Source organism: Hippoglossus stenolepis, chromosome 13 (genome assembly GCF_022539355.2).
Source record: "Hippoglossus stenolepis isolate QCI-W04-F060 chromosome 13, HSTE1.2, whole genome shotgun sequence".
Taxonomy (NCBI): Eukaryota; Metazoa; Chordata; class Actinopteri; order Pleuronectiformes; family Pleuronectidae; genus Hippoglossus; species Hippoglossus stenolepis.
In genome coordinates this window covers 13,217,441-13,243,080 of record NC_061495.1, presented here as the reverse complement: position 1 = coordinate 13,243,080, position 25,640 = coordinate 13,217,441, and the positions used below count along the sequence as shown (strand labels likewise).

Genomic DNA, 25,640 nt, shown 5'->3' with positions numbered 1-25,640 from the left:
GGTTTCTGGCAAAGAGGGAGAAAAAAAGGCGCATCCTTGTTCTCGGTCCATCGATTGGTATGCAAATGTAAAGCAGTTAATTTGGACAATTAGAATAAATATTCAGGGACCTTTGTCATCAAACCCCCTCGGAAACCCCCCGATAAAGTGGAAGTGAACAAAAGATGCCTCGGAGATTAATTAGATATTTGATAAGACACGAATCCCTAATCGCAAATACAAAACACATGGGGCTGCGATGTGCTCCAAGTCATAATTAATAGCATTTAACAAGATTTTCATTTAGGCATGAAATGTCTTTTCCGGGGCATTAAACATTGATTTATTCCATAGGGGAAATAAATAGTGAAAGTCAAGGTATTATAGGCCTATGGGTGATTTTAAGAAAAAAAAAGCATGTGAGTAACATTTTCAATTATTTCTTTTTTTCCCTAAAACAAATAATTAAACAAAAATAAATATATAAAATCCGCATCACACAATTACAGCCTTTTTTAAAGATGTTTTAATTACGATAAAATGAAAGCCTTATACGTGTGACTTTATACAGGTAAACATTTATATATAGATATTTTTTTAGCAAAGAAATAAAAATGGTTAACCAAAGTTGGAAAGAAAGCTGTGTACATACATATCCACAAAGTGCGTCGAAAGTAAACTCCCTGATTTCCAGGATATACCAACACGAACAAAACAATCAGAGCCAAACATTTACATGGAAAATAACACATGGATAGTTTTAGTCGTCAATATACAAGATGTCACTCACATTGTCCAACCAAAGTTCAACAGGTTTCCGCGCACCCTCAGCAAACATCCGTTTAATTTTCAAGTTGTCCCTAAAAATGTCTCCACAGGCCGGGACAGTAAATCACTGGCTTCTTTACGTGGATTTACTGTAATTTACTCGTTACGCCTGTTGGAGAATATTTTTTTCTGACTTTGTTATCGCCTCTCGACACATTTTCTCCTGTATTGTCTGTCAGATAAGACCCGTGTTTCAATGCTGTGCAGATTTTGATGTGGTTTTATTTTTATTTTGGGGGGGCGCAGCCTCATCAGGGCTCGTCGTGAGGAGACGGGTCTTTGACATTGATTCTGGGGTTCACACCGTCCAAAATAAGTTCGGGGGACTCGGACCTCGGGGTCTCCAGGTTGCTGGTGTCGGTGTCACTGTCGCTGCCCTTTTTGCTTCCACCCGCCGTGTGCGTTTTGATGTGCTTGCTCAAATGGTCACTGCGCATGAAGCGCTTGTTGCACACCGGGCACGCGAACCGTTTCTCGCCGGTGTGGGTGCGCAGGTGTCTCTGGAGCTCATCGGACCGAGTGAACCTTTTGCCGCAGAAAAGCCAGTTGCAGACAAAAGGCCTCTCGCCGGTGTGCCACCTCAAGTGCGCCTTGAGGTGAGACGTCTTTCCGTACACTTTACCGCAGCCGGGGATGTGGCAGCTGTGGAGTCCCTTTCTGCGCAGGCTGGCCCCGGCGGGTCCCAGCCGCTCGGCCTCCTGGCAGTTCGGACAGTCACACGTGGCTCTGCCGGAGTACCGCCTGGACGACCTGGAGGAGCTGCTTATTCCTGAGCTGCCCCCAGAGATCATGGCGTTGGCGGCAGAAGCGTCTGTGTACGTGGGGATGACTGTTTTGTAACCGTCCTGCGTTAACAGGTGCTGGCTGGTGGACAGTAGATGAGACGCGGAGGGGCTGATCCCCGTGGAGCTGAACGCCGAGTGGGTCAGCGAGGAGAAGTCCGGGTTGTAGCCACTCAGCTGGGAGTGGATGGCCTGGGGCGTCCCGGAGTGCAGCGAGCTCTGGAGGGTGCCTGCAGGGTTTTGCACATCGAGCCAGGACCCCGGGTTAGTGTGGACATCCCACCACGAAGACGCACCGTTGGCTACATCGCCAGAGATGGTCGAGTGGAAACCGGACTTATACCACGACTCGTACGGGTGCGCCATGCCCACCCGCGGGTACAGAGACTCTGCTGATGTGTGGACTTTGGAGATAAACGCCGACTGTCCCGAATCTTGCGCCGAGACGCTCGCGGAGTTGGAAAACAGACCGCTGTACTCTGTGGAAAACGCGGACGAGGTCGGGGAGGTGGAGGCTAAGCAAAAGGCGCTGTTACCGGCGCCACTGGTCGCTGTTAGTCCTGCTGACGCGCGGCTCGTTGCCACCGCAAAACCGGACAGACTGGATCCCAAGTTGCAGCTGGAGGAGGTTCTCTTCCACGGATGAAATCCACCTTTTGAGAACGCGCTGGAGTCAGGTAGAGTTGTGAGGGGACTGGTGTTGCCGATTTTGTTGCAGGTTGCCGCCAGCATCGCTAGAGGTGTAGTTCCAAACCGTGGCTCTTCCTGGAGAAAACACAGAAAAAGTTGGACTTAAAAAACAGGCGACAACATAGCTGGGAGTGATTCACAACAAAACACAGCTTCAACAACTCGATTGTAACAGTTTTCATTCTTAAGAGTGTAATTTAAACTGCAGTAAATGTGTTTGGAGAGAGAGGAGGCGAGTCAGGCCACATTAAATGATCTGTTTTACGCTGCGTAAAACACAAAACAAAACCCACTGAATACGATTAACATTGTAATAAACTCATTCATCAGCTGCGGCAGAGGGATCAGGCAGTAGAGTTGACTTTTAATAATAAATAACAACCCGAAACAAGAGACGCTGTGGAAACTCTGAACTCCAAACTTTGTGGAAATGTCGGCCACAACAACTTGACGCACAACTTTAGCGCACAAATCACAAACTCGGACTCACCCCAAGTATAGACGTAGCCATATCCAGGGTCTGTGCTGTGGTGAGAGTGTTCGCGGTGTCTGTGCTGCAGCTACACGGCTCCAATGTGATTCCAGACTCACCGTGTCCGACGCGGGTCACACGGTTTCTCTCTTGGCTCGCAGCTCTCGACACTACCTAGTTGTAGAGAGCGTGTTCTTTGAAGTACAGCTGGCGAGGACGCGCAGCCAATCCGAGCGCTGCATCCGTGGCCTGGGATGGAGTCAGCCAATGAGAGACTCGACCGCAGACAGAAACACCAAAAACCCCGCCGTCAATCATCTGTTGTGTGCAGCTTCTGCTCCGACTGTCATACAAGACACGATTTGGTATGTTTCTTTTTTAATGCACACAGTTATTTTTTCATGTATTCTCCCACACGAAGCTTCAATGTCTCCTTTTCATTTTGCAGAATTGAGTTCACACGCGAGTTCTCCACGAGGTAAGCGTTTCACTCATTTCACTGCGTTTGTGGGTTATGGCACAACGACACGTCTCCTCGTCCGTGCAGCGCCAGGTTTCCCTTCAGATTTTTCAATATTCAGATCATGCGCAACACGTCACGGGAGAAACTGTTGCCATTTAAATTGCAGAGAATCCTGGACGAGGTGAGAGACGCTGCTTGTGCTGATGACTTTATATATAAAAAAAAAAACGCGTCTGTAGTCAGTGCATGCTGCTGCGCGCTATATGGCACAGTTTACGCACGGGTGGGGAGGGAAACAATTTATGTGATATGCTCAAGCTTAAAAATTGAAAAGTCCTTGTGCTTATATTGGAATAAAAAAAATGTCAGATGGAGTAGTTTATTGAAGATGTCCAGAATCAGGCCTGAAAGCACAGGCGTCGCTTCTCTTGCCACGGTTATATTATTTAATCATTGTCTGAATAAAAACGATTTACATTGAGGGAAATTGACAATAGTTTACTTCCAGCCAAAATTCCTCTTGCGTCCGTGCTCGTGCTCGCTCTCTCCCCCCTGCTTACTTGTTGGGGCAGTGGAGGTGAGGGGTTAATTAAAAATGACAGCTCGCTTTATCACTGCGCACAGCAGATCTCCCCCAGAACACAAGTATTTTATAGGCGGAAAAAGTTGTAGTATCCAGGGGGCGCCCGCTGTAAGGCCGCCAGTCATCTCCATTAAACCCATTTAACAGGAGGCACGATGCCCGTCCTGTAGCTGGGGAATAAAAATTTAATGCCAACATTATTACGCATTTAATTAAACAGTGGATAGTTTGGAGGGGGCCGTGTATCACCAGTTCTCCCTAAAAACTCGCCACTCTTCTTCTATATATTTTTTTTTTGTCTTTTATTATCACCATCCAATGGACTAAGGCAGCACATAGCTTGTTGTAAATGCTCGGCGGGATAAATGGCATAATGTAAAATTGACCTGCTCCGATGTGAATCATCACCCCCTTTAAAAGTTAAAGCAATTTTCCAGAGAAAGGCTTGACCGAAAGATGCGCATTACAGTATTCAAAACGGGAAAATAATGCCCCATTATGGAGTGTGAATGCTGCCAGTCAACACAGGCGCAATTTCGTCAAACACTCTTTTTTTTTTTCTTCATTCCTTTTTTGCGTTAAAACCCCACCTTGTTGCAAAGGGTGAATAAAAGAATCCTTCTCATCAAACACTGAGCGCTGCCAGGAAAATGGAATCATCTTTGCAATCATGACAATTTGGCAGAGTGCTGTTAACAGTATTAAATGTGGGAGCTGGATAAACAAAGTTGATTGTCGCTAAAGAAGTTAAATTAATTCGTGCATTAAATGGAAATCAAGGTAAAAAATAAAAGTATGTTCTCTGCATTTACAAAAATAAAAATTGATTCACCCTTCAATTAAGTTCACACTTTTGTTTAAAAAAAACATAGTATCACAGTTTAATTTATTTGAAATTAATATTTGAGATATACTGTTTATAAATAAAAAAATGTCAGATGTTAATATTTTTAGGATTATTTGCATCGTCTTACATTTTAATAATCAGCAGTTCAGCTTGGAATAGTGATGCCCTTAAGTTCTAACAAAGAAAGCTGCATTGGGCATTTATGCAACAACTCACTATACATGTCTTTTTAAATATAAATGTTTTTGTAAGGAAATGTATTTGTCCCGTGAACCCAGAATAATACGATAATCGAGCATTTTCAAATGTTTACCTGAGACAAAGGGAGGGAGAACATGATCTTGCCTTGTCATTCAAGTGAGAATTTTGAGTCGAATCTGTAATTCTGGACTCCATTCGTGAGCCACTTCTCTGTGGCAATTAGGAGCCTATTACAAGCCATTAGATTGATCAATGTACCTTAAACAATGGGAATGATTTATATGGTCGAACAAAACGCTCTGCACCTATTGTGATGAGTCTAAGTGGGGGTGCATCCATCAACAAAAGATAAATGATTAATTCAGACCCATTCATTTGAATTCTCCCGACAAAGCAGAGCCCCACTCGCCTCAAATCCAGATTATTAGAGGCTCATTTTCTGCATGTTAAACCAGACAGGCTGCCGGATTGGGTGATGGTTTTTGGTTGTGCCCCTGTGTGTTTTAATTTGTATTTCTACTGAGGGAAGTTTATTTGAGGACATTTAACTAATTGTTGTAATTTTGTGTGCTCGTGTGGTTACACCTGTTTCTCTCAAAAGGGGGTTGGAGGAAAGTGCAAGGATGTTGTACTTTATTTCTCCGGTGCTGAAGCTGTTTGTCTGAGGAGAGGATGCTTGCTGAATTAAAAAAGTGAGTGCAAGTATGAAGATTTTGTCAAGATGCTTTTACCAATGATATCTTATATTTAGGTCATGATGGTGCACTTTAATATACAAACAATGCTAAAAAACGGTATTTATCTTCTGTTTGCTCCTGGTTTGCTTTAATAACAATGTCTCCACTGCTATTTCCCATGAGTTTATTACTTGCACTTTGCCAGATCAGGGTTTCGTGCATGCAGAGGCCACAGCAAAAAAAATAATGAATCAACATACTGTTACATTAAAGTGCAGCCTGAAATAAACTGCTCAGGAATTAGTGATTCATTTCTATATCAAGCGTAGGGGAAGTGAGAAAACTGCTTGGAGCTGTCAGCACACAGATCCAAGTCCTGGATGTCTTAAGTTAAACGACTGTCAGGCATATGATTCAAATGTTAATAGAAAGGCAGCTGTTGTCAAAGCCTCTGATAAAGATTACCTCCACTTTTGAAGCCCCCACCTTTCAAATCCTCTGCGGAATCTTACAGCAGCTCATCAACCTGCATTGATAGTATCGACAGCTAAATTTGGCAGCACAGGTCAGCTCGCCAGCTTACAGTGTTGACTTTCATTTCCAGAGGCTGCATGTTCTATTCTGAGCTCGGGAGGGAACCAGCCGGCTGAAGTGCAGTCGACTGGTTGCATTTAAGGACTTAGCTTAGCCCATTTTCTGTCAATGAGCGCGTGTGTGTTTTCCCCTCCGAGCTGGTGAGCTGTGGTCGAAAGTCAGCAAAAAAAAACTAAAAACTCAAGTGCGCGAAATGGCTCCGAAGAAGGTGCGTTTAGTTAAGGGAGCGCTCCATTCAAGAAAAAAGGAGAATGCACTGTAGATTATGTAATGGCAAGTGTTGCTTCTGACTGCGAGACGTCTCCACATTGTCTTTATTAGGGAAAAGGAAATGATGCAGCGACGCCTCCACCACTGATTGGAAGATTTGGCACCTCATTGAAAATAGGAATTGTTGGCCTTCCCAATGTTGGGTAAGTAAAAGCTTTTTTACTTGCCTATAAATCTGTAGCCTTCTTGCCAAGCACTGCATGCACCAACGCGTGCTCTGTTCACTACAAGTGCCTTCTATGAAACTATGTAAGGCCGGATGTAAACTGAATATAGTAAACACTGAAGTCATGAAATTAAACTTAAAGAAATTCGTCAGACTGCATTTCAAATTTTCTGACAGGAGTTGCTGCACACAACACTTTATACTGAAACTAGCAAAATGTCATGAAACCTGAACATCATAGCGATAAAGCAAAATAAATCCTTCTGCATAGACGGCAGGCTGTGGGGTTTTTTTTTTTATGTCCCTGAACAACCTGAGAGCTTTTCATGCAGCGTCTTCCTATGTCCTAACTATCTTTGTGTCTAAATGGTTTGAGAGTTCTTTTGTTTTTATAGCAAATTAGTGAAGGTCTGTGTAGTATGTATTCAGTGTGTCTAAATGCGGGTTACATTATTATGGCTGTGTGTTTTCAGCTGTAGTAAATTGGCACTTTTATTCTCTGTACCATCTTTTTTGTCATAATCCATCAACATTTGAATGACAGCGAGCAACAGTGAACCTTTCTTCCTCAATCTCTGCTGCAGATGGGACAGAAAACTCTTGTTATAATGCCCCTGGTGGTCATTAAGTGAACTGCACTCAGCATCATGTTTTTCGCAACCAAGTTAGCGTGTTCCCACTGTAGGCATGACCGAGCATCCTGGGCATCGGGCCAAACAGTGACATGACATATACAAGACTGAATGGGATTGATTGACATCATGATGATAAATGTTGTATCTAATGTTACACTGTCATCACAGACTGTCTATAAACTATGAGTCTCCAGTGCTGGCAAGGTGCTAAAACAAAGTGTGGCGATAACTCTGGCTGTGTGATAAAACTTTTTTATGTTTTTTTTTAGGATTTATACAGTTGTTATCAGCTTGTGAATTGAACTGGATACTCTGCCGTTCTCATGACATTGGTCACATGCATAGACTGTATATACAAATTAACTTGTGGTGTGGAAAATGAAGCCAAGTGCATGAAACCAGTTTTTTGTCGAATGACCAGCAGAGGGCGACTCCACTGATTGCAAAAAGAAGTTACTTTCTATAGAAGTCTGGGAAAGTGACCATACTTCTCACTTCCTCATTACATCATCATGTTTATTTTTGTAAATCATGGCCCCATTCAGAGTAAAATAGACGATAAAACATGGCATGCACTGGGGCGTGGATACGGTGTGATTGATAGCTAGTACCAACCAATGGTTGCAGGTCGCTGGTAGGTGGGCGTGTAATGTCCTCAAGCTCTGAGTCAGGCTCCACCCCCGCTCCTCCAAATATGGTTACTTCTGGTTTCAAAAAACCAAGATGGCACTGATCAAAATACCAAAGTCGAGGCTACAAAACAGCAGCTCACAAACCAATTGGTGAAGTCAACCAGTGGGTTGCCACGTGATCACATTCCTGTCATACCAGATGGGTTTCTCAAGATTGAACTTTTTCTGTGCCAATGTGGTTTGTGGTGGAGTCAGTTGTCTGTTGACATTATCGGACTCCATTCCTTAGCTAGTCAGCTAGACAGCCGAGGAGGGGTGCTGAATGAATGTCACATCCTTTTATTGGAAATGGTGATTGGTGATGGTGATTATTTGAACAGTGTTTTTTCTAGCAACCTCTAACCTGTTTGTATTGGTAAGGTGGATGATATGAGAAGAATCTGTACTGCAGGGCCATAGCGTGTGAGTGTGTGTGTACGTGCGTGTGTGTGATGCCGACACACTTTCTCACACTGTCTGCATGTCAGACCTGGCCGGACACATCCACCTTGTCCGCATCCACCAAGACCTTCAGCATCATCGCTGACAGGGTCTAATCACTGGGCCGCTCCTTCAGGACTTCTTTCATGACATTTAGAGAGAGGTCATCCGCTGTCCACATGACAGGTTCTCATCTTTTTCAGCTCCTTAAATTTATTTTGTTTTCAAGCAGCCCTGAAAGATTTCCCAACGTGAAGGGACAGGTAAGACCCAAGGTGACGTAACATTGTCAGTAAATGAATCTGTGAAATTGAAGCCCATGAGAATGTTTCAGTTAAACTGCAGAAAGGTTGAGATTATTTTTAAATGACCACTTTAAGTATATAGTTCCATACCCTGTATTGATAATGGCGAATAAGCAATCGGTTTAGATTGAGTTTTCTGAAGTAGTTTGTGCTTCTTCTGTCCTACCAGACTTTGGATCCTATTGCACAGAGATCACTTCAGTGGCCAGTGTCTTGATTTCTACTGTGGCAAAAAAACAAAACAATTTCTTCCCGGTCTATAAGAAGTAGAACTCATTGAGGTTGTGTGCTGCCGTACCACATTTGTGACAAACTACAACTTGTCAACCCACTTAAGGTTTCTTTGTGAATTCACGTTCACATGCCAGCCTGCTGTTAGTTGGGCGTGACTGGCCATTCTTCACAAACATGGGAAACTTGAGAGTGTGATTCAGCCTGCCCTGCAGCTATTTCTACACCATTTCTAGACCCTTTTCTGTTTACGGCCAATTCTCCTGCTTGTAGACACTAAAAAGGTTTGGTTTTGTCCATTTAACTCCTCATTCAGACAGCATACATATGGCCTAAATGCCTCGGGTCAAAGTTTTCCTCCAGTTATACACAAGACACATAAGGCTACCGGCCTTTTGTCAAGTGCATCAACACAGACCTCCTCATGAAACTCATCATTGACTGGTGTTCAAATGTAAATAAACAAAAATCTATATTCATAATTGTTTATAGTGAAAAACTTTAATATAATAAGTGAAAACAGGCATATTTGGTCCGTTTTTGGAGACGTTTTAAACAGTTCAGTTGTTGGCAGACCACAGCTGTTAATGAATTGTTGTGCTGTGAAAAACCATCGTTAAAATAACCTGGTTTTCCACATAATGCTCAGTTTGAGTCAGGAATTCTAAATATTAGAAAGTTAAAGCGATGTGTTATTCAATGCGGTTTTGGATTTGCACTGTAGCTTCTCCCAGGACAGTTGGGTCCAACAGGCCATTGGATGGGTTGCATTAAATCAGATTTGAAAGACAAAGCAGGTTGCGACAAAGAAGTCAAGGCCAACCGAGAATACAATGAGATTTTACAAACCCCTTTAGGCCCCAAGTCTGCTTTAAAGTAAACTGAGTCAGACGACTGAGTCAAAGTTATTTTAGACTGAGTCTATATTTAATTTGTGATATGAAATATTTCAATGACTATGATTAAATAAATAGTCTTTGTATGTTCTGAATATACTTTCTAATTATAAATTTCATCACCATAATTTCCTGCATGCTCCGACGAGACGCCTCGCCTGAATGTTCCTGATATTGTTCCTGTTGTTGCAAACTCACCTGACCAGACAATCTCCTGTTTTATTATTTATAAAGCAAACTCCAGAAATGTCTGCACCCAAATTTTCGGTCAGTTTCCCGAGCTCTGGAAATGGGTATTCTGAAATATGGTCATGTGATGGGCGTAAAATAAATATTTTTGTCTGCCACATTCCTAATCGTCATCGTTAACCCTGTCCATCTCTCTAGGTTTATATTGTGTTTAGTCGTCTTTTACCTAAATCCATGTTTTTATATTCGCCTTACCTCCATATAAGGCCACCACCACCACCCTGTGGACAAACACTCGTCTGATCACTTCTCCTATCACTGACCTGCATATTACACTGTAATTCACATTTTAAGTGTAAGTAATTTGCTGTGTAATTGTTCATAATATTACATTTTTAACACCTTTCAGTGGTTGCAGAGTTACTGTCGATGGTTTTAATTCTTCGCCCCAAGGTGACCCAAGAAAAGCCTTCACGTAGAGCAACGGTCTAACTTTATGTAAGGAATTAATGCATGCACTTTAGCAATCTCAAGCAATGTCATGCCTATAGGACTTAGCAAACAATCATTTCAATGTGAAGCCCCGAGTGAGGAGATAAGACGGAAAGTCCTGGATTATAGTTAACTGCCATGCCATCATTACTCTTAGACACTCACCATTGTCTGTAGATTTTTGAAGTACACTTGAGCTGCTTGTGCGGCAGAAAATAAATCTCTCTGTGATCACAACATGGGGCAGCGTTCGTCCAATCCAGTCCAACAGCTGAGGTCTATCTGGAACGTAATTTGCCCCTTCGATTCCACCTACAATTGATCTATTATGGGATTATTTGACCTTGTAATTTGGTGTAGTATTTAACAGGGTATTTTTGATTCAAGTGCTTAAATATTCAATCCGTTAAAATAACCTTTTCCTGCTTGCAGAGAGAAAGAAAGAAAAAAGCAAAACTTGCATAATTTACTGAAGTGTTTCAGGATCATTCTCTCAAACCGTCAGGCTCTGCACACTGGCTCTTTCAGATGGCCTGACCTCGCTGCTGTTTTTATTTTCAGGAAGTCGACCTTCTTCAACGTGCTGACAAAGAGTCAGGCTGCAGCTGAAAATTTTCCCTTCTGCACCATTGACCCAAATGAAAGTAGAGTGCCCATTCCAGATGAACGCTATGATTTCCTCTGCCAATTCCACAAACCTGCCAGGTATGGGGTCTCATCGTTCATGTTTTATTCACACTTCAGGCCTGTAGTCTCACGACGGTGCTCCTGCTATAGGTGTGAGAAAAATGCAATGTTGTTGATATGTAGCTGCCAGTTCTGTATGATGTATGTTCGCCGCTCTATCCCGAGGTGTTCTGTTGAAGGAAAAGCCGAAGCATCTGCACCTCCAGCCCCTGGTTGTCATACATGTTTATAGAGGCTGTTAAAGTGGACTGGATTCAGATTTGCTGTGCGACACTGACAAATTACCAGCGAGATGTCTCCTTTTTGACTGACAAGAATTGGCATGAAGAACATTTTTCAGTACGCACAGTTTAGTCACCCAGAACTCGGCTTCTGCTTTTCAAAGAGCAGCATGAATCTCACTACATCATGGTTCTCCTCCGTTCTGTCTTATTAGCAACACAGTCAGGTAAACACGTGCAAAACAGATTCCAGGTGTATAAGTAAATACACAACAGAAATAAAAAATGCATGCTGTAATTTTGGTGATATGTATTTATGTGCCTCGCGAAAAGAGCAAAAGCAGCAATGGATTGAACCTAAGCACAATATTTTACATTAACTAGAATGGCATTCAGTAGAGTGCATACCGCCACCAAGGCCCAACAGCCAGTCGCTTTTATGTAATCCTGTTGACAAACCAACCAACCAACCAACCAACAGGGTGAAAACATCCTTGGCAGAGGTAATAACACTAATGAGCCACACTGTTGCACTGGGTGACGTTCTTCTTCATAGCATTGAACATGGGCGCTGCAGTTTATTTTAGGTCCAACATATAAACTGCCTTTGAAAATAGTCCCCAACAAATGGTCAGTTTACTCCTGTTTGAATAATATGGTTAAAATCTACAGTACCCAATCGAAAAGTACCATCGCCTTATTTAAAAAAGGGAAACAATACATTTATGAACCAATGAGCGTGGAGCTGGCTGCCACACTATACAGTAATGTTGAGAGACAGAATAATGCATTATTGGTTTTGATGCTTTTACAAGTTTTCACTATTGACACTAGTGACCACTTTGTTGTACATTTTGAGACTATAATTTGTGGTGATTTTAAATTGAGTTACATAATAATGGGATTTTTTATATTTTGTTTTATGTTTGTTATTTAAATTGTTTTATTATTGATTCAGTTTAATTCAACAGCTTCACAAAAAACCCTTGAAAAACACACCTCATGACTGGCATAATGTTTGAAGTCTTAAATGTCTGACATTTGTTTTACGTTTACCTCTTGGCTTGCAGAGAAATCCCAGCATTCCTTAATGTTGTCGACATCGCTGGCCTGGTGAAAGGTGCTCACTCTGGCCAAGGCCTGGGAAATGCCTTCCTGTCCCACATCAGCGCCTGCGATGGCGTCTTCCACTTGACACGTGAGTCACAGGTGGAGGGTTTCATATCCTCAAAAATCATATATGTTCAACAACGTCAAATATTTTTTTTTATATGAGCAATTCTATCATTCAGTCGCCAGCGTTTTCTCAAGAGAAGGCAGTAGTTGTGTCGTTACTTTGCTGGTAGGACACCTTTGTGTGGTGGGAGCCAATATCAATATCACAGACAGGTTTAATGAAGTCAGAGCAAACCTAACGTTCCTACTGGGACGTTTCCTGAATGAGAATCACATATGTGAAAGGATCTGTGTCTGGTTGAGCTTCACACAATCGGTATCATATCCCGAGGCTTGGAAACAGCACAAGACGGTGGAGAACGACAACCACATGTTATTGTAACGTGATTCCTAATGTCACTTTTGATTAAGTTTGAGTACAACAGAGGTAAGTAAGTTATTAACATTCATATAATGAGAATGGATTGTATTCATTTTCTTCTCCTCTCCTTATTGTGTATAAACTGTGTATTTTCATGACAGATCTAATAATAATAGTTACAAAAAATACACAACTACTGCTTATACAGCGTAACAGTGACTGCCTACTTTTAGAACAGCTCTGGTTCTGCAAGTACATTTCCAATTCATTTTCTCCATTGATGTTTCAGAAGTCGTCATAAAAATAGTTTTTTGGCCGACCAGCTACGAGACGAATCGTGACCATAAAACATTTGATTTGGAGCAAATAAAAATTTTAAATGGGCAAAGAAAGGCAAAGGTACGAGACTATGTACATAATTTTTTACTGCAAATGATCCCTTTCCAATGGCTCCAGTGCGCTTCTACTTGGATTTAACCTCGTTGGGTTGATTTGCACTTGGACTTCCTTTTTTCATCTCTAAAAAAATGCTTATATAACACTGAACGATCTGATCGTAGCTGACATGATATTCGTGATTGTGGTAAATATTTCCATGGTAACAGCGAGCTCCACCAATCAAAGCCATCCCTATTACACCGAAGGATTGTGGGTAGTGTATTGCTTCTCCTTGGCTTTGCAGATAAAACCCATTTTTCTTCTAGAGGAGCATATAACATCATTTCACATTCTCGTAGCTTGTGGTAAGTCTACCTTGGATGGTTAAAATATTATGGCTGATAATAAAAAAATCTCTGTACAGAAAATATCCACACTGCTGTGCTCCATACTACTGTAAAATAATTACATTGATGACATTAATTGTAGTAAAAATGGTAAAAATGATGTACATTTGGAATTATTCGAAATACTGTTACTCTGAATACACTCCTGTGTCCCTCCACAAGTTTCCCTCTGTCTCAAGTTCTTCTGTGTCTCTGACATGGTCTTTGTCTCACACAATTAAAGTGTTACACGCTAGAATAATTCAAATTACAGCAACTCAAATGAATGAAGGGGCCCTTTTTTAGAAATAGCTGAATTTGTTTACTGATCGTGTACCGTTATTGACTTTCCCTCTGTGTGAAAGGAGCTCTGATTAGAGAGTTGGTGGTGGCAGGCGGAGAACAGCCACATAGAAAGGGTTCAAATTAAGGCCATTTTCCTGCATTGTTCCTAAGCTGTGTCTGTGTATCACTAACAAGTGTATTACTTCTGTTCCGGTGCAGTTTTAAAATGGCCCTTCTGCCTGATGTGTGTAGTTTGTGAGGAGTGGAAATGGATGACCACCAAATGACCGTAAGATTTGACTAGTGTTATTCTATATCTTTTGAATTGTCAACAGTTCCCTTAAAAATACCCCCCCCCCCCAATTGTATTACTCCATCTCTCAGTACTTACTTCCTCTCTGTGACCAAAGCAACATTCATCGCAAAACAAAAACAGAAATATTTGCTAAGACAACACACATACACCCAGTTACCAGTGAATGAATCCTACCTTCAGGAAGGTAATTACTCTCATTGTGCAGGCTGTAGATTGTGGAGCTGTTGAACTGCAATACATCATCAAGACAGGTATTTCTGGTATTTAGCCCTCATGGTGATACATGGAGTTGAAAGACTAAGAGAAACACCTGTCAAGACAATTCATAAACCCCAGCTACATTTAAAATGCACCCCTGCTTAAAATGAGGACGTTTGGAAATGCTGCTGGTTCCATTTCAGTTTAAATACTCTGGGGCTACATTGTTGACCGAACGGGCAAAAACAGAGAAATGATGCAACCACCTGTATTCGCTTCCTAATTCGTTTTTGTTAGTCCTGACTCGACCACTAGCGGTAAATGCGAAGCTTTTCGAACACTTACAGTTCCACCTCATCGTTGGTCCAATTAAAGAAATCCCTCATCTTACTTTTCATCATTGTGATTTCTCACTTGCAATATTTTCTGAAAGTGAGCAACCAACTGCAGAGTAAACAACCTGCTTCCTGCTTTCACCAGCACACACATGCCCAGTGTACATGAATGGTCAAACTATGGAGCTAAAACACTCGTGTCTACTGAGATTATTTTAGTTTCAAAACGAAAACAAAGTATGGATGTGGCCAAAAGCCTCTGATATGACCACAAAGTCAAATCAATACCTCTCAACAAAATTTTGCATTAATTTTAGAAAGCCATAACTTCTTTTTAAACAAGGGCCCAACAAATTCTACATTGATTCTGTATTACGTTATTCTTACTTTCGTGTTTTATGTGTTTTTATATACATTATTATGTATAAATTGGGCCTGTATTATGTTCCTTTGATATGGACTAAATGTATACAGCAGATCCTCACCCAAAACCAACTCTTTTGTTTCTACTCGCACAAAGACAATAAACATCCACAAGAATTCAGCAATCGAAAGCGTCTCCTTCTGTGTGTGTTTACGTCTATCTGCTGCGGCATGCCATTGTTTCCACTCTCCCTTAGAAACAATGTGCTATGTTTCACAAGTTAACCATTAAACATAGCTGGTTTTGTTTTGTAATTATATCTATCTGGTGTCAGGCAGACTTCATAGCTCAAGCCACTACTTTTATATAGCCTGATTATATGGTTGTGGGGATCACACTTTTCTGTGTCTGGTGTGGTGCGTTGTTGTTTGTTTTGTGTAGTAATTAGTAGAAGAGTCTATAAAGATACTACGGAGAGATGAACAGCGTTAATAACATGAAACAGCTCTGCGTGATTGTTAATGCAAACCAAGGACACAAGCAATTAACCTGAATCTGATAAAGATAAGTTTGCAATCTTGTTAAACTTCAGACATCAGCCCTAATTTTCAGCCAGATCTGTCTATGAAATCATTGAGTCCTTTATTCCCTACATTGGTTTACAGCTCTTTGTTGAGAAGGTATGGTTTATAAATTGTTATGAGAAGAATCCTAGAGAAATACATATGTTACAGATGTTTTACAAAGACATGACGGTGTAATACCCTGATTTACCTTTTTTCCAGGGAGTAGACTTACAAATAAACGATTATTTTTCAACCTCTAATGACTTGAAACGTCTGTGTAAACAGTGGATTTGCTTTCAACAATACCTCCCAAAAACTATTAGGGCACATGATGATATCCTGAAAGCTGATTCTGATGATTGCCTGGTGTTCCCTGGTCTCATAACCAAATGGTTTGCAGGCTAAGTGCTCCCAGCGCTTCTGCAGTGACTAGAGCGCGGCTGGATCCTCGCCGTCTGAGACAAGACACAGACATGTTCTACTTCATCCGCTCTTCTGTTCCCTGCGAGCAGCGCTGCCAGCTCACCTGGCCTAATTCCCAGATGTTTGGTTTCCAGCAATTAGATGTTTGAATGCTCTACTGGTGCAGCCCCCCCCTCCCCCAATTCACCGTAGGAAACCTTTAGCTCACTTCTAATGAAGACTTATTTACAGTTGCACGACACTCAGTAAGAATCTAGCCTGGAGATACTGTGGTGTAGCACATTTAATCTTGAGGGACTGGCTGTGGTTGTGGGCAGCGGACTGGAAAGTAGCTGTTATTTTTGGCGTTGCCTCTTCTCTCACTGTGATATTCAAGCTTTCAGCACCTGAACTCCTGGTTAAGTCGAGGCCCCCGCCCCCCCTCTCCTCCTCTACTGCCTGAAGGAGACACAAGTCCGTCCTCCAACGTTATAAAATAACTGGGATAGTTTTGAGGGACTTAAAATTGAGTAGTTACATGAGCAAATATTACCTGACGCTATCCTTTGTGGAGTTGAACATTTTTGTCTATTTTTCAATTAGTTAGCTACTGATTTGACAAGTAATTCATTATTTAAGGCATTCCTCAAGACAAAATGACAAATATTTGAGGACTTGCTTGTGTTTCCTGTTGACTCAACAACTTGATGCAAGACGAAAACGAATGATAGGAGGATTCAACGGAAACACTGGTCACTTACTTTGAGTGGCGTGACGTGATGCAAACTGCGTTGTGCTTCCGTTGCGTTGCCCGTGCTCGAAGATGAGCAGACTTCAACTTTCATGCGGCGGCAGAGGCAGCCAATCAAATTGTCTTTAAACAAGTACAAGCCGATCAAATCATGTTGCTGCGAATGAGGAGGCGGATCGAGGCAGTTGGTGAAGCTGGTGTGTCTTCATGTGGTCATGGGTCGAATTTCCCACGTACTTCTATTTAGTACTATTCTATTTTGTACCAAGCGTGAAACTGTGATTGTTGTCGTTATGATGATTGCGTCAGCATCAAGTATCGGGCGCGCCCACTGTCATTGCAACACATTCGAATGAGTCCTTCTTTAGACTGTTGGATCAATTAAACACTATAGGAACACACAAACTTTTTATTGAATAACTGACATACAGTTATTCAAATACGATTACAATTGTTGTCAGTTTACACGTAATTTTTTTTGTTATTTATCTTATATCATGCACTGATGGGTCAACCACACAGCATGCGTGTTAGTACAGAGCTAACGACATCCTTATATATGAACTTTTGTAATAAACGTGTTGTCTTGCCAACAGTTAGAAGATTGATGAGTATGAATAAAGCCGATACAGTCGATGTGTTATCTGGTTAGTGAATTTTGCTAACTGGTACTCGGACTGAGCCAGGCTAGCTGAAAGATGATTTGCCCAGTTGCTGAGCTAAGCTATAATACAATCAGCTTGTGCTAGGTTCGTATCCACCACACATGAAGGACAGTGGTATCAATCTTCTCCTCTTACTCTTGGCATGAAAATGAATACGACCTAATCGGTATGTATTTCCAATGCAAACACACAGTTCATTTTCACTAACTGTGAATGTAGACAAAAGGCTTGTGCCCACAAGAACTAGCACTGTGCTAAAAGCTCAGGGGGAAATGCTTGTGTTTGTTTTACAGTCTTGGATACTAGGAAAGCACCTTCATAAAATAATATGGTTGACAGACTATTCTTCAGATGTACTACACAACACTAAATTATTGTTCACATATGTCAATGATCATATCAATGCGCTTTAATAGTAGGTGAGAGTCGTCTTTTTACTTTAGGAACAAACATAACTGAATCTGAAAATGAACAACTTAGTTTGTGTATTAAAATACCTGTCAAACACTTTGGGAGTGTTACCAGAATCCCACTTTAATCATGGGTCAAGTCACCAAAATGTCAAATACACTGACTTGTTCCTTTCGAGAAAATAACCCCACTTACTCACCTAAAATGTTTTCAATTTGAAGATGTCCAATGTTGTCAGTGAGTTCCACTTGAATCAGTATTAGCTGATGAATATCTGAATTTGAGAGAACGAGTGATCGAATTAGCTCTCTTAACAGCATCTAGCGCATTATTTGTGTTTTGGAAGGTTTTTCATTCAGAAGTCATCTCTCACTCCACTAATCGCTTATAGCAAACAAATCAAACTGTGATTGTTGAGCTACAGGCGTTGAGAGCAAACTGGATCGACTATTCACTGATGATTTATGGCCAACCTGCCTCCTAGCTGACGCCGAGGTGGCTGCTGTGCAGGAATTCAGCCTGATCACTCACCAATTCACACATTCTCGAACTTGACAGACATCCAAAACACCTGAGTCAGCCCAGTGACTATGTGTGTGCGTGAATGTGTCAGCAAAATGGTTGTGCAATCCCCTGTTGCATCAGTGTCTTAAAACGACCAATATTACTATTTAAAATATGACAGATAACAGATTGTTTAAAATGGAGAAATCCTCCAAAGGCTTATGAACGTATAATATAGGCAATGCAATGCTGCACTATTGTAAACACAAAAGTGATTGTAAAAACACATGATTTAACAATAAAATGTTTATATGACTTATAAAAGCATCTGCACAGATGACCTCTGGGGTTGATTTTTACAAGAGGACATTCTCCAACAGTGAGATGATCCCAGCTCACTGCATGTATGTCTATAGTGTTAGCCTGCAAACATGCTTTCATTGTTTTTAATGCTAATCCACACTCACAGGGCATGTTTGAACAATAGGCCTAATTCTGTTCGTTATATAGTATGTGATTTTAAAATGAATACAGCGCTACAACTGTAGCGCTGTATTAATGACAAACAGATCATTTTCTGAAATATTCACTTGTATGGTAACTTACACTGTAATTTGTTTTTCTATAATTTCATCTATATTTTATTTTCTATAGTTAAATTTACTCTAAGTGCAGCTTTCTATTTATTATTGGTGACACCTGTGCTTTTAGTACAAGTAATTATTATTTGTGGTCCTTTTACATTCTTGTAGCACGTCAGATTTTATATATCTTATATAGGGTCGTAACATCTGCCGTCCTTGTGTCTTATTATCTGTTAGTAAAAATAACAATTGCCTAATAATTAAATCAAAAAAATAAGCTGCTGTCTTGTATGTGCTTCCTTGTTTATGTTACTTGTGTTGTTTTAACCAATATTGCGATTCTAAACGTTGCTCATTCAGCTGTACAGGGACCGTCCTCCTTTTGTGTGTTTTCGGCCTGTGTCGAGTTGCTGTCACAGCATTTAAATGAGCATTTTGCTTCAGCGAGAATGAAGCGTTTTTGTCAGCCTCCACTCATCATGGATGATTAGAGCAAAATGTCTACCCATCTTGACTGGAGATCGCCACGGCCCCAGATAACATGCTTGGTGATTGAAGGTCGCAATATTTTGAATTCTAATGGGGCTGCAAGATGAATTGCCTGAAATAGACTGTAGAATCTTCCTGCTTCCTCCTCGTGCCCCCCTTGCCTGTCCGCTGTGAAAAGAACCACTGGGAATGGCAAGGCCCGATGATCATAGAATTATTGGATGGTGATTCTAAACCCTTCAAAGAGGAGTTGCTATGGAGATCTCGTTCCAAACTGTGAAATGATTCACCTTTGAAAGGCTGGAGGGCCTGAAAGCTGAACACATCATTGTTCAGGTGGCGGTTGGTTAGGAAATTGCTGGTGCCTGTGCAATCAGCAGCACTATAGTAGTTAAGGATCTAAAAAGGTTTGTTCGCTGAATGATGTGGGACAACAGTGGTGTGCATACGACGGTTCCTTTCAATCACGGCACTCTCATGCGCCGCGGTTTAACAAAATAAATGCAATGACAGAGGTTAAGCTAATGATAAGGGAATTAACACTGTTGTTTTCTGTCTGAGCTCATGAAAACTGAAGCGTCACCTGCACATTCACTTTTCCCAGAACCGACTTGTCTGAACGGCTTTTCCCTACATGCCTGATTTTCAGCCAGTGATACTTCACATAAGATGCACCTTTAATACTTAGTTTGGTGCGAGACACCACAGCTGACAGCAGATTACATAGACACTTTGTGAGGCACTGATTTTAACACCATTTCACTGGGATCTATTATGAATGATGGGATCATGGAGAAAACATGGGTGAATCTCTGAAGGGCTCAAACCCACCATAAACATATGCAAAGACTGAATATGCTGCAAACTCTGTCAGCGCACTACAAATTGCTGTTGATTTCATGTATCCAAAAAAATGAATGTCAAGAAGATATTCCCTGAATGAACATAAATACCCTTGTGTGCATTGCCAGTGTTTTTATGCCGGGAAGACATCCATAATGTGCTTTTCCTGACAGACCCATAAAATAGCTTTTACTGCTCTGAATACCAGGAGAATTGCGGCACTGACTTTGCATGAACATTTTAAAAGCAGTGTGAGGAATGCACGTTCTTTAGATGTGCTCTTACCCATCTTGCATGTGAAAACATGCACAGGAAGTAAGAAGTCAATGAATACTGTAATTTAACTGAATTATGTTGACCACATATCCTCCCAGGTAGCAACATCAGAGAAAGCAGCTCAATCAGTATTGATCTCGAGTTGACTCAGATGACTGCCTTGTCTGTGTACCTGACAGATCAGTAATGATATAAGCTAGCAGGAGCACGCTTTTGGGGCTTTTAGATGTAAAACTTGTACTGCAAAGCTAATTAAAAATATTCCTGAGATGCAGAGAAGCTTGCATGGTGGGGTTAATGTAAAAAACATGAACAAAGTACATGATAGATATTCTTTTCTTTGTTCTTATTCATTTTTAAATATAATATATGAGTTTCATCTTCGCAGGCTACACCATCCTGCAGTGCCGCTGTAAGTCCATCATTTTTAGAGCTTAGCCTGATCCCTAATCAGGCCATTGAACACCACTCACCCTCTACAGACTAATCCTTTTGTTCTCTCAATAAAGGAGCACCTGTTAATAAAGTCTTTAAAACATACACGATTTGAGATGAAGCAACAGCATGTAAATCGTGAGACAGACCTGACTCCTGAGACGGGGCCTTTCCGACCTCTTTCTTCTCCCGTTTTATTGTGTGTTTTACTGTATTGCGTGTAGCTTTGTGTGGCTCTGCAGCCCCGTAAGCGCTGTCTCCACAGAGCCTGACCCAGGCCCAGTTGTTAAAAGACTAATTGTGGAGATTGCCCCTCAGATTTCTCTCCTCTCTTTCTCCTTGTGCATTTGTTCTCCAGCTCTAAGCCCTGAATGGGGCTGGGGGGGGGGTGAAGTCGATGTGAATGTTAAATTAGGCGAAATTAATTAAAGCAAATTACCTTGGAATATGTGGCAGTCAGAGAAGAGTGTCAGCTGATAACTAAATAGTGAGTGATCAGCTGCTACTGCTCCTTCTGTTTTTTTTGTTAGGACACATAACAATGGTCAGAAAACTGTTGATTATATTTTCAGAGAGTAAGAAATGTTTTTCAGGAACTATTTTCATATGGATGTTTCCAACGCTTTCATTAGCAGTGATTTATACCAATCATTAGCGGTTTATTAACCATGTGAAACAGTTTCAAACCTCTTTGCTCCTAATTAATATAAACTCTATTTTACAACAGACTCATGCATTTTCCATTGTGTATCAGAACTGTACATCATAATTGTTTATAATCTATGTATATTCTTGCGGCTAGCAAAATTATTTCATTGCATTATATGTTCTGAGCTCAAGCAGACACAATAGCAAATTTTCATTCCAATCAGTGCCGAACAGGGAACTGGTAAATTGGAGCAGCAAAACAATAATTCCACTGATTAGCCCCTTTCTGTGTGGCGTAAGTGAACTGTTTATACTGTGGAGTACCTCTGCAAGAGGAGAGGAACCAAAACAGCCTGATTAGGCAAAGAGTAATTGGATAAGTTCATTTCACCATGAGGACAACGCTCAGAATGACAGCTTGCACAAAAGTCTACAGCTTCTGTTGACTCGCATGAGTAATAAAGCCGCTGGTGTAGGACTTTTGGTTGTCTGCTGATCATGTGTGATGCTAGATTGGGAAAGCACTGTAGTTTAGTTCCTTTAGAAATCAGGTACTTTTGTCCCTTCTTAACCCAGAAACAAGATATGATGTTCATGTGGACGTGAGGGATTACTGGGGAGTTCATATTGGATCAGTTTACAATTCGTTGTCCCTAACAATTTAGAACTTGTCTCAGGGGAACTGACAGTGAACAAGCTTAAGAGTCTGCAAACATGCTAGCAGCTAAATTCAATGTTAGCATGATAACAAGCTTACAATGACAATATTGATATGGTGAAGTTTAGCGGGTGTGATGTTTAACATGCAACATATTACCATGTCATTATGATTTAACCTCTAGATGATCTAGTATCTAGTATGAATATGTCTGCACCATAAAGATGGACGACAAGAATGATCCCCAAAAGTGAAGCCAAAGCGTCTCCATTGCCACCTGGTGGCAGGCTGCAGTATAGATCATATACCCCACTTCCTCAATGGTAGTTGATGGGACATGGGCTAAACTAAAAAGCCAAAGTGGGAAGTACACGTCCAAAAAATCACATTGATATATGTTCAAGTGTAAATTCTTCTTCTTTGGTTTTAATTAGTTATTTTATGTGTATCAATGTATGTATCAATGGGACTTCACCACCGCTGCTCTGTCCCCCAACCGCTATGCATGTCAGCATTTGTACCCAGGACATTTTAGCTTAATTTCTGGATAGTGGGAGGAAGTGGAGACGCATCGTACATCTTTATAAACAGTAAATGGTCTGAAACAAATTTCATGGCAACAATTTCAATGGTTGTTGAGACCTTTGACTCTAAATCACGAATGTGAACAGTGGGGCTGGCTCTAGAGCAAACGTCAGGGGATCATATTAGTCATTAAGATTTGTCCTCTGGTGTCCATGAAAATCTACAAAATGTTGTTGCAATTCTTCCAGTTCTTCTATCAAGAAACCAGAACCCTGATCGGATTAGTGGAGTGGCAGTGGACAACTTTACTGCTGTTCAAACCGTCTTTCTATTGAGCTGCTAACACGCGTCACACGTGATGCAGCTCTGCAAACAGTTGCCTGCATATTAGTAATGCTGTTGTGCATCATTTCGACTACGCACAGCTATCTGACTCATTAATATTTTCTACGTGTATCACCGTTAGAACTTGTTGAGAGAAGATGCGACAGGCGTGATGAGTAATGTGGATCACTGTGGTGACGTTACTGCCTCGCAGGCCCTCACCTGTCAGCAGCCCGTCACAAACTCGGGTGTCAACGCATGAATGTGGATTGTTGATAACTTTTAGTGACTCCACCATGCACATTCCAAACATAGTGTCCCTCAACACAGCAATACTTAAAGCCAAGTTATCATTTGCCTGACATCCACTTCCCTGTTGAAGGAGATGGCATTCCCATTATGCCACAGCGTGATACTCCATGTCCCTTAAATCACTGTTGTTGACTGAAAAGTGTGTCAGTATATTCCAAAACAAAACAGGGTTTACATAAATCTAGCGTGAAGATGTTTCAGTGGCTGTACTTAAGTTTACATTTGAGTTAGGCCTACTAGTGCTTAATGTGAGTATTTCCACTCGACACCATTCTACTCCACTACACTTGAGGAAAATATTGTACTTTTTACTCCACTACATTTATAGACGTAGTTACAAGACATTTGATAGATTAAGAAATACCCTGGGCTCATTGTTGTGTGTGGGGAGCAAAAACTGGTCCAATCCCACAGAAGAGCTGCTATAGCTCCCATGCAGAATCCCTCCACCGCTGTAATGAAAAACATTTTCAAACAATTATGAATATTGTATTCTTCCTCCCTGAATCCAACACACTGGATCTTTAAAGTTGCGGCTGGTAGGTTTATGAAATAGTTAAAACTTGCTCCATTGGTCTGCTACAACATGGTTCTTACTCACTTGCTTCAGTATAACAATCCAATGATGTAATAATAATAATACGTCCTTTCCATGATTCATTACTTTTCCTTCATCAAGCAAATTTTTCTGACAATATGTTTTATTGCAGGGCATAAACTCGATAGAATGTGTTATATGTTTTATAGTGTAGCATTACTACTCTTACAGAATTGTATTTAATATTACAAAACAAATGGTTCACAAATTGTATGAGTTGTAAATCAAAGAGAGCACGAGAATAACATTCAGGGGAAGCGTCCACTATACTTGCCGCTGGTGATGTGAAAAGCTGTCACTCATGTGACAGATGTACAGCACCACCCCCCTCCCCCTGAGCGCTGCTGGAGAATCCTGATGGTCTGCTTCAGAGCCTCATTACCTAATCACCAGCACAGCTACAGCGATGATGCAAACGATTAGTGGAAGACTGTCCTCTGTCATTTATGATTGTGGACATTTTTCTGTTAAATTATACTCTCCTTTGTTTATTTCCCATATTTTCTAACTGAATAACTCATAGTTTTAAGGCTGTGGCGCAGACTTGAGCGGGTTGACAGAGAAGCCTGTTCTGTTGCACTTAGAGCCAGTTTTGGTAGAACTGACTTTGACACTGTAAAGTGGTTTCTTACAGCTCAGACACTTAAAGAAGTTTTAAATATAATCCTGAATATTTTATTGCATTTGTTATGACTCTCCTGTGACCCCCCCACTGTGCCTCTTTAAATAGATGTTTTTTTTCTTTTTTTCATTCTCTAAAGCTAATGGTTCACTGAACTAAATCTAATAGTTGCACAATCGATCTCGAGAAGTCCGTGTCACTCATTATGTTGCACTGCAAGTGTTCACGTGAAGCCGTGTTGTGTCCTGTCGCCGCAGGTGCTTTTGAGGACGAGGATATCATCCATGTTGAGGGGACGGTGGACCCAGTGAGGGACATGGAGATCATCCACCAGGAGCTGAGGCTGAAGGATGAAGAGATGATCGGCCCTGTTATTGACAAGCTGGAGAAGACTGCCATTAGAGGCGTTGACAAGAAACTCAAACCAGAATATGTGAGTCAATGTCCCAGCAGGCCCTTTGCTCTCCCTCACAGCAAGGCACAAATAATAACCCTCCCACACACACGGCCAAGGAGAGGGAAAAAAACGTGTGTTTTTTTTTAATCCCCCTCCAATATGTCTCACCCCTCCCCCTGCCCCATTTTTCCCTCTCTGAGATTGAAAGTGATCAGAGGTCAGGGGTTTTCTGCTGTAGAAATCATTAATAGAGAGTTACTTATTCAGCTGCTGACCCTGGGTCGCAGCACTGGGCTAATGAAAGTGTTTCCACACAGCTCTTTTCATCTAAAGTAATACTCAAATCATGGCACCGCTCTTGCTCAATGCTCATACACCTACAGCAGTTCGAGAAATTGTGTAAGGCCATACAGAGGGCGACACGTATGCCTATACCTCGCTATGAATACCGTAAATGTTTAGAATGCTCTTTGACAGGGGATTCTCGGTCATATGAGGTGCAGGGCAAAAA

General features: G+C 41.3%; 2 protein-coding genes across 2 annotated transcripts in view; one reads left to right on the top strand and one right to left on the bottom strand.

Annotated features, from left to right (window-relative positions):
* Positions 1 to 495: 495 nt before the first annotated feature.
* On the bottom strand, positions 496 to 2,899 carry sp9 (sp9 transcription factor). The gene is made up of 2 exons (XM_035173769.1): positions 2,770 to 2,899; positions 496 to 2,354 (listed from the first exon to the last, which is right to left on the bottom strand). Exons 1-2 carry the CDS (start codon positions 2,788 to 2,790, stop codon positions 1,059 to 1,061), a joined length of 1,317 nt encoding a protein of 438 aa, XP_035029660.1. The 5' UTR covers positions 2,791 to 2,899; the 3' UTR covers positions 496 to 1,058.
* Positions 2,900 to 6,160: 3,261 nt separating this feature from the next.
* LOC118120370 (obg-like ATPase 1) overlaps positions 6,161 to 25,640 on the top strand; it is a 41,264-nt gene continuing 21,784 nt past the window's right edge. Inside the window, exons 1-5 of the mRNA XM_035175215.2 lie at positions 6,161 to 6,324; positions 6,438 to 6,529; positions 10,974 to 11,117; positions 12,391 to 12,518; positions 24,990 to 25,165. Coding sequence (XP_035031106.1) covers positions 6,310 to 6,324; positions 6,438 to 6,529; positions 10,974 to 11,117; positions 12,391 to 12,518; positions 24,990 to 25,165 — 555 coding nt within the window. The 5' untranslated portion in view covers positions 6,161 to 6,309. The remainder of the gene's footprint in view (positions 6,325 to 6,437; positions 6,530 to 10,973; positions 11,118 to 12,390; positions 12,519 to 24,989; positions 25,166 to 25,640) is intronic.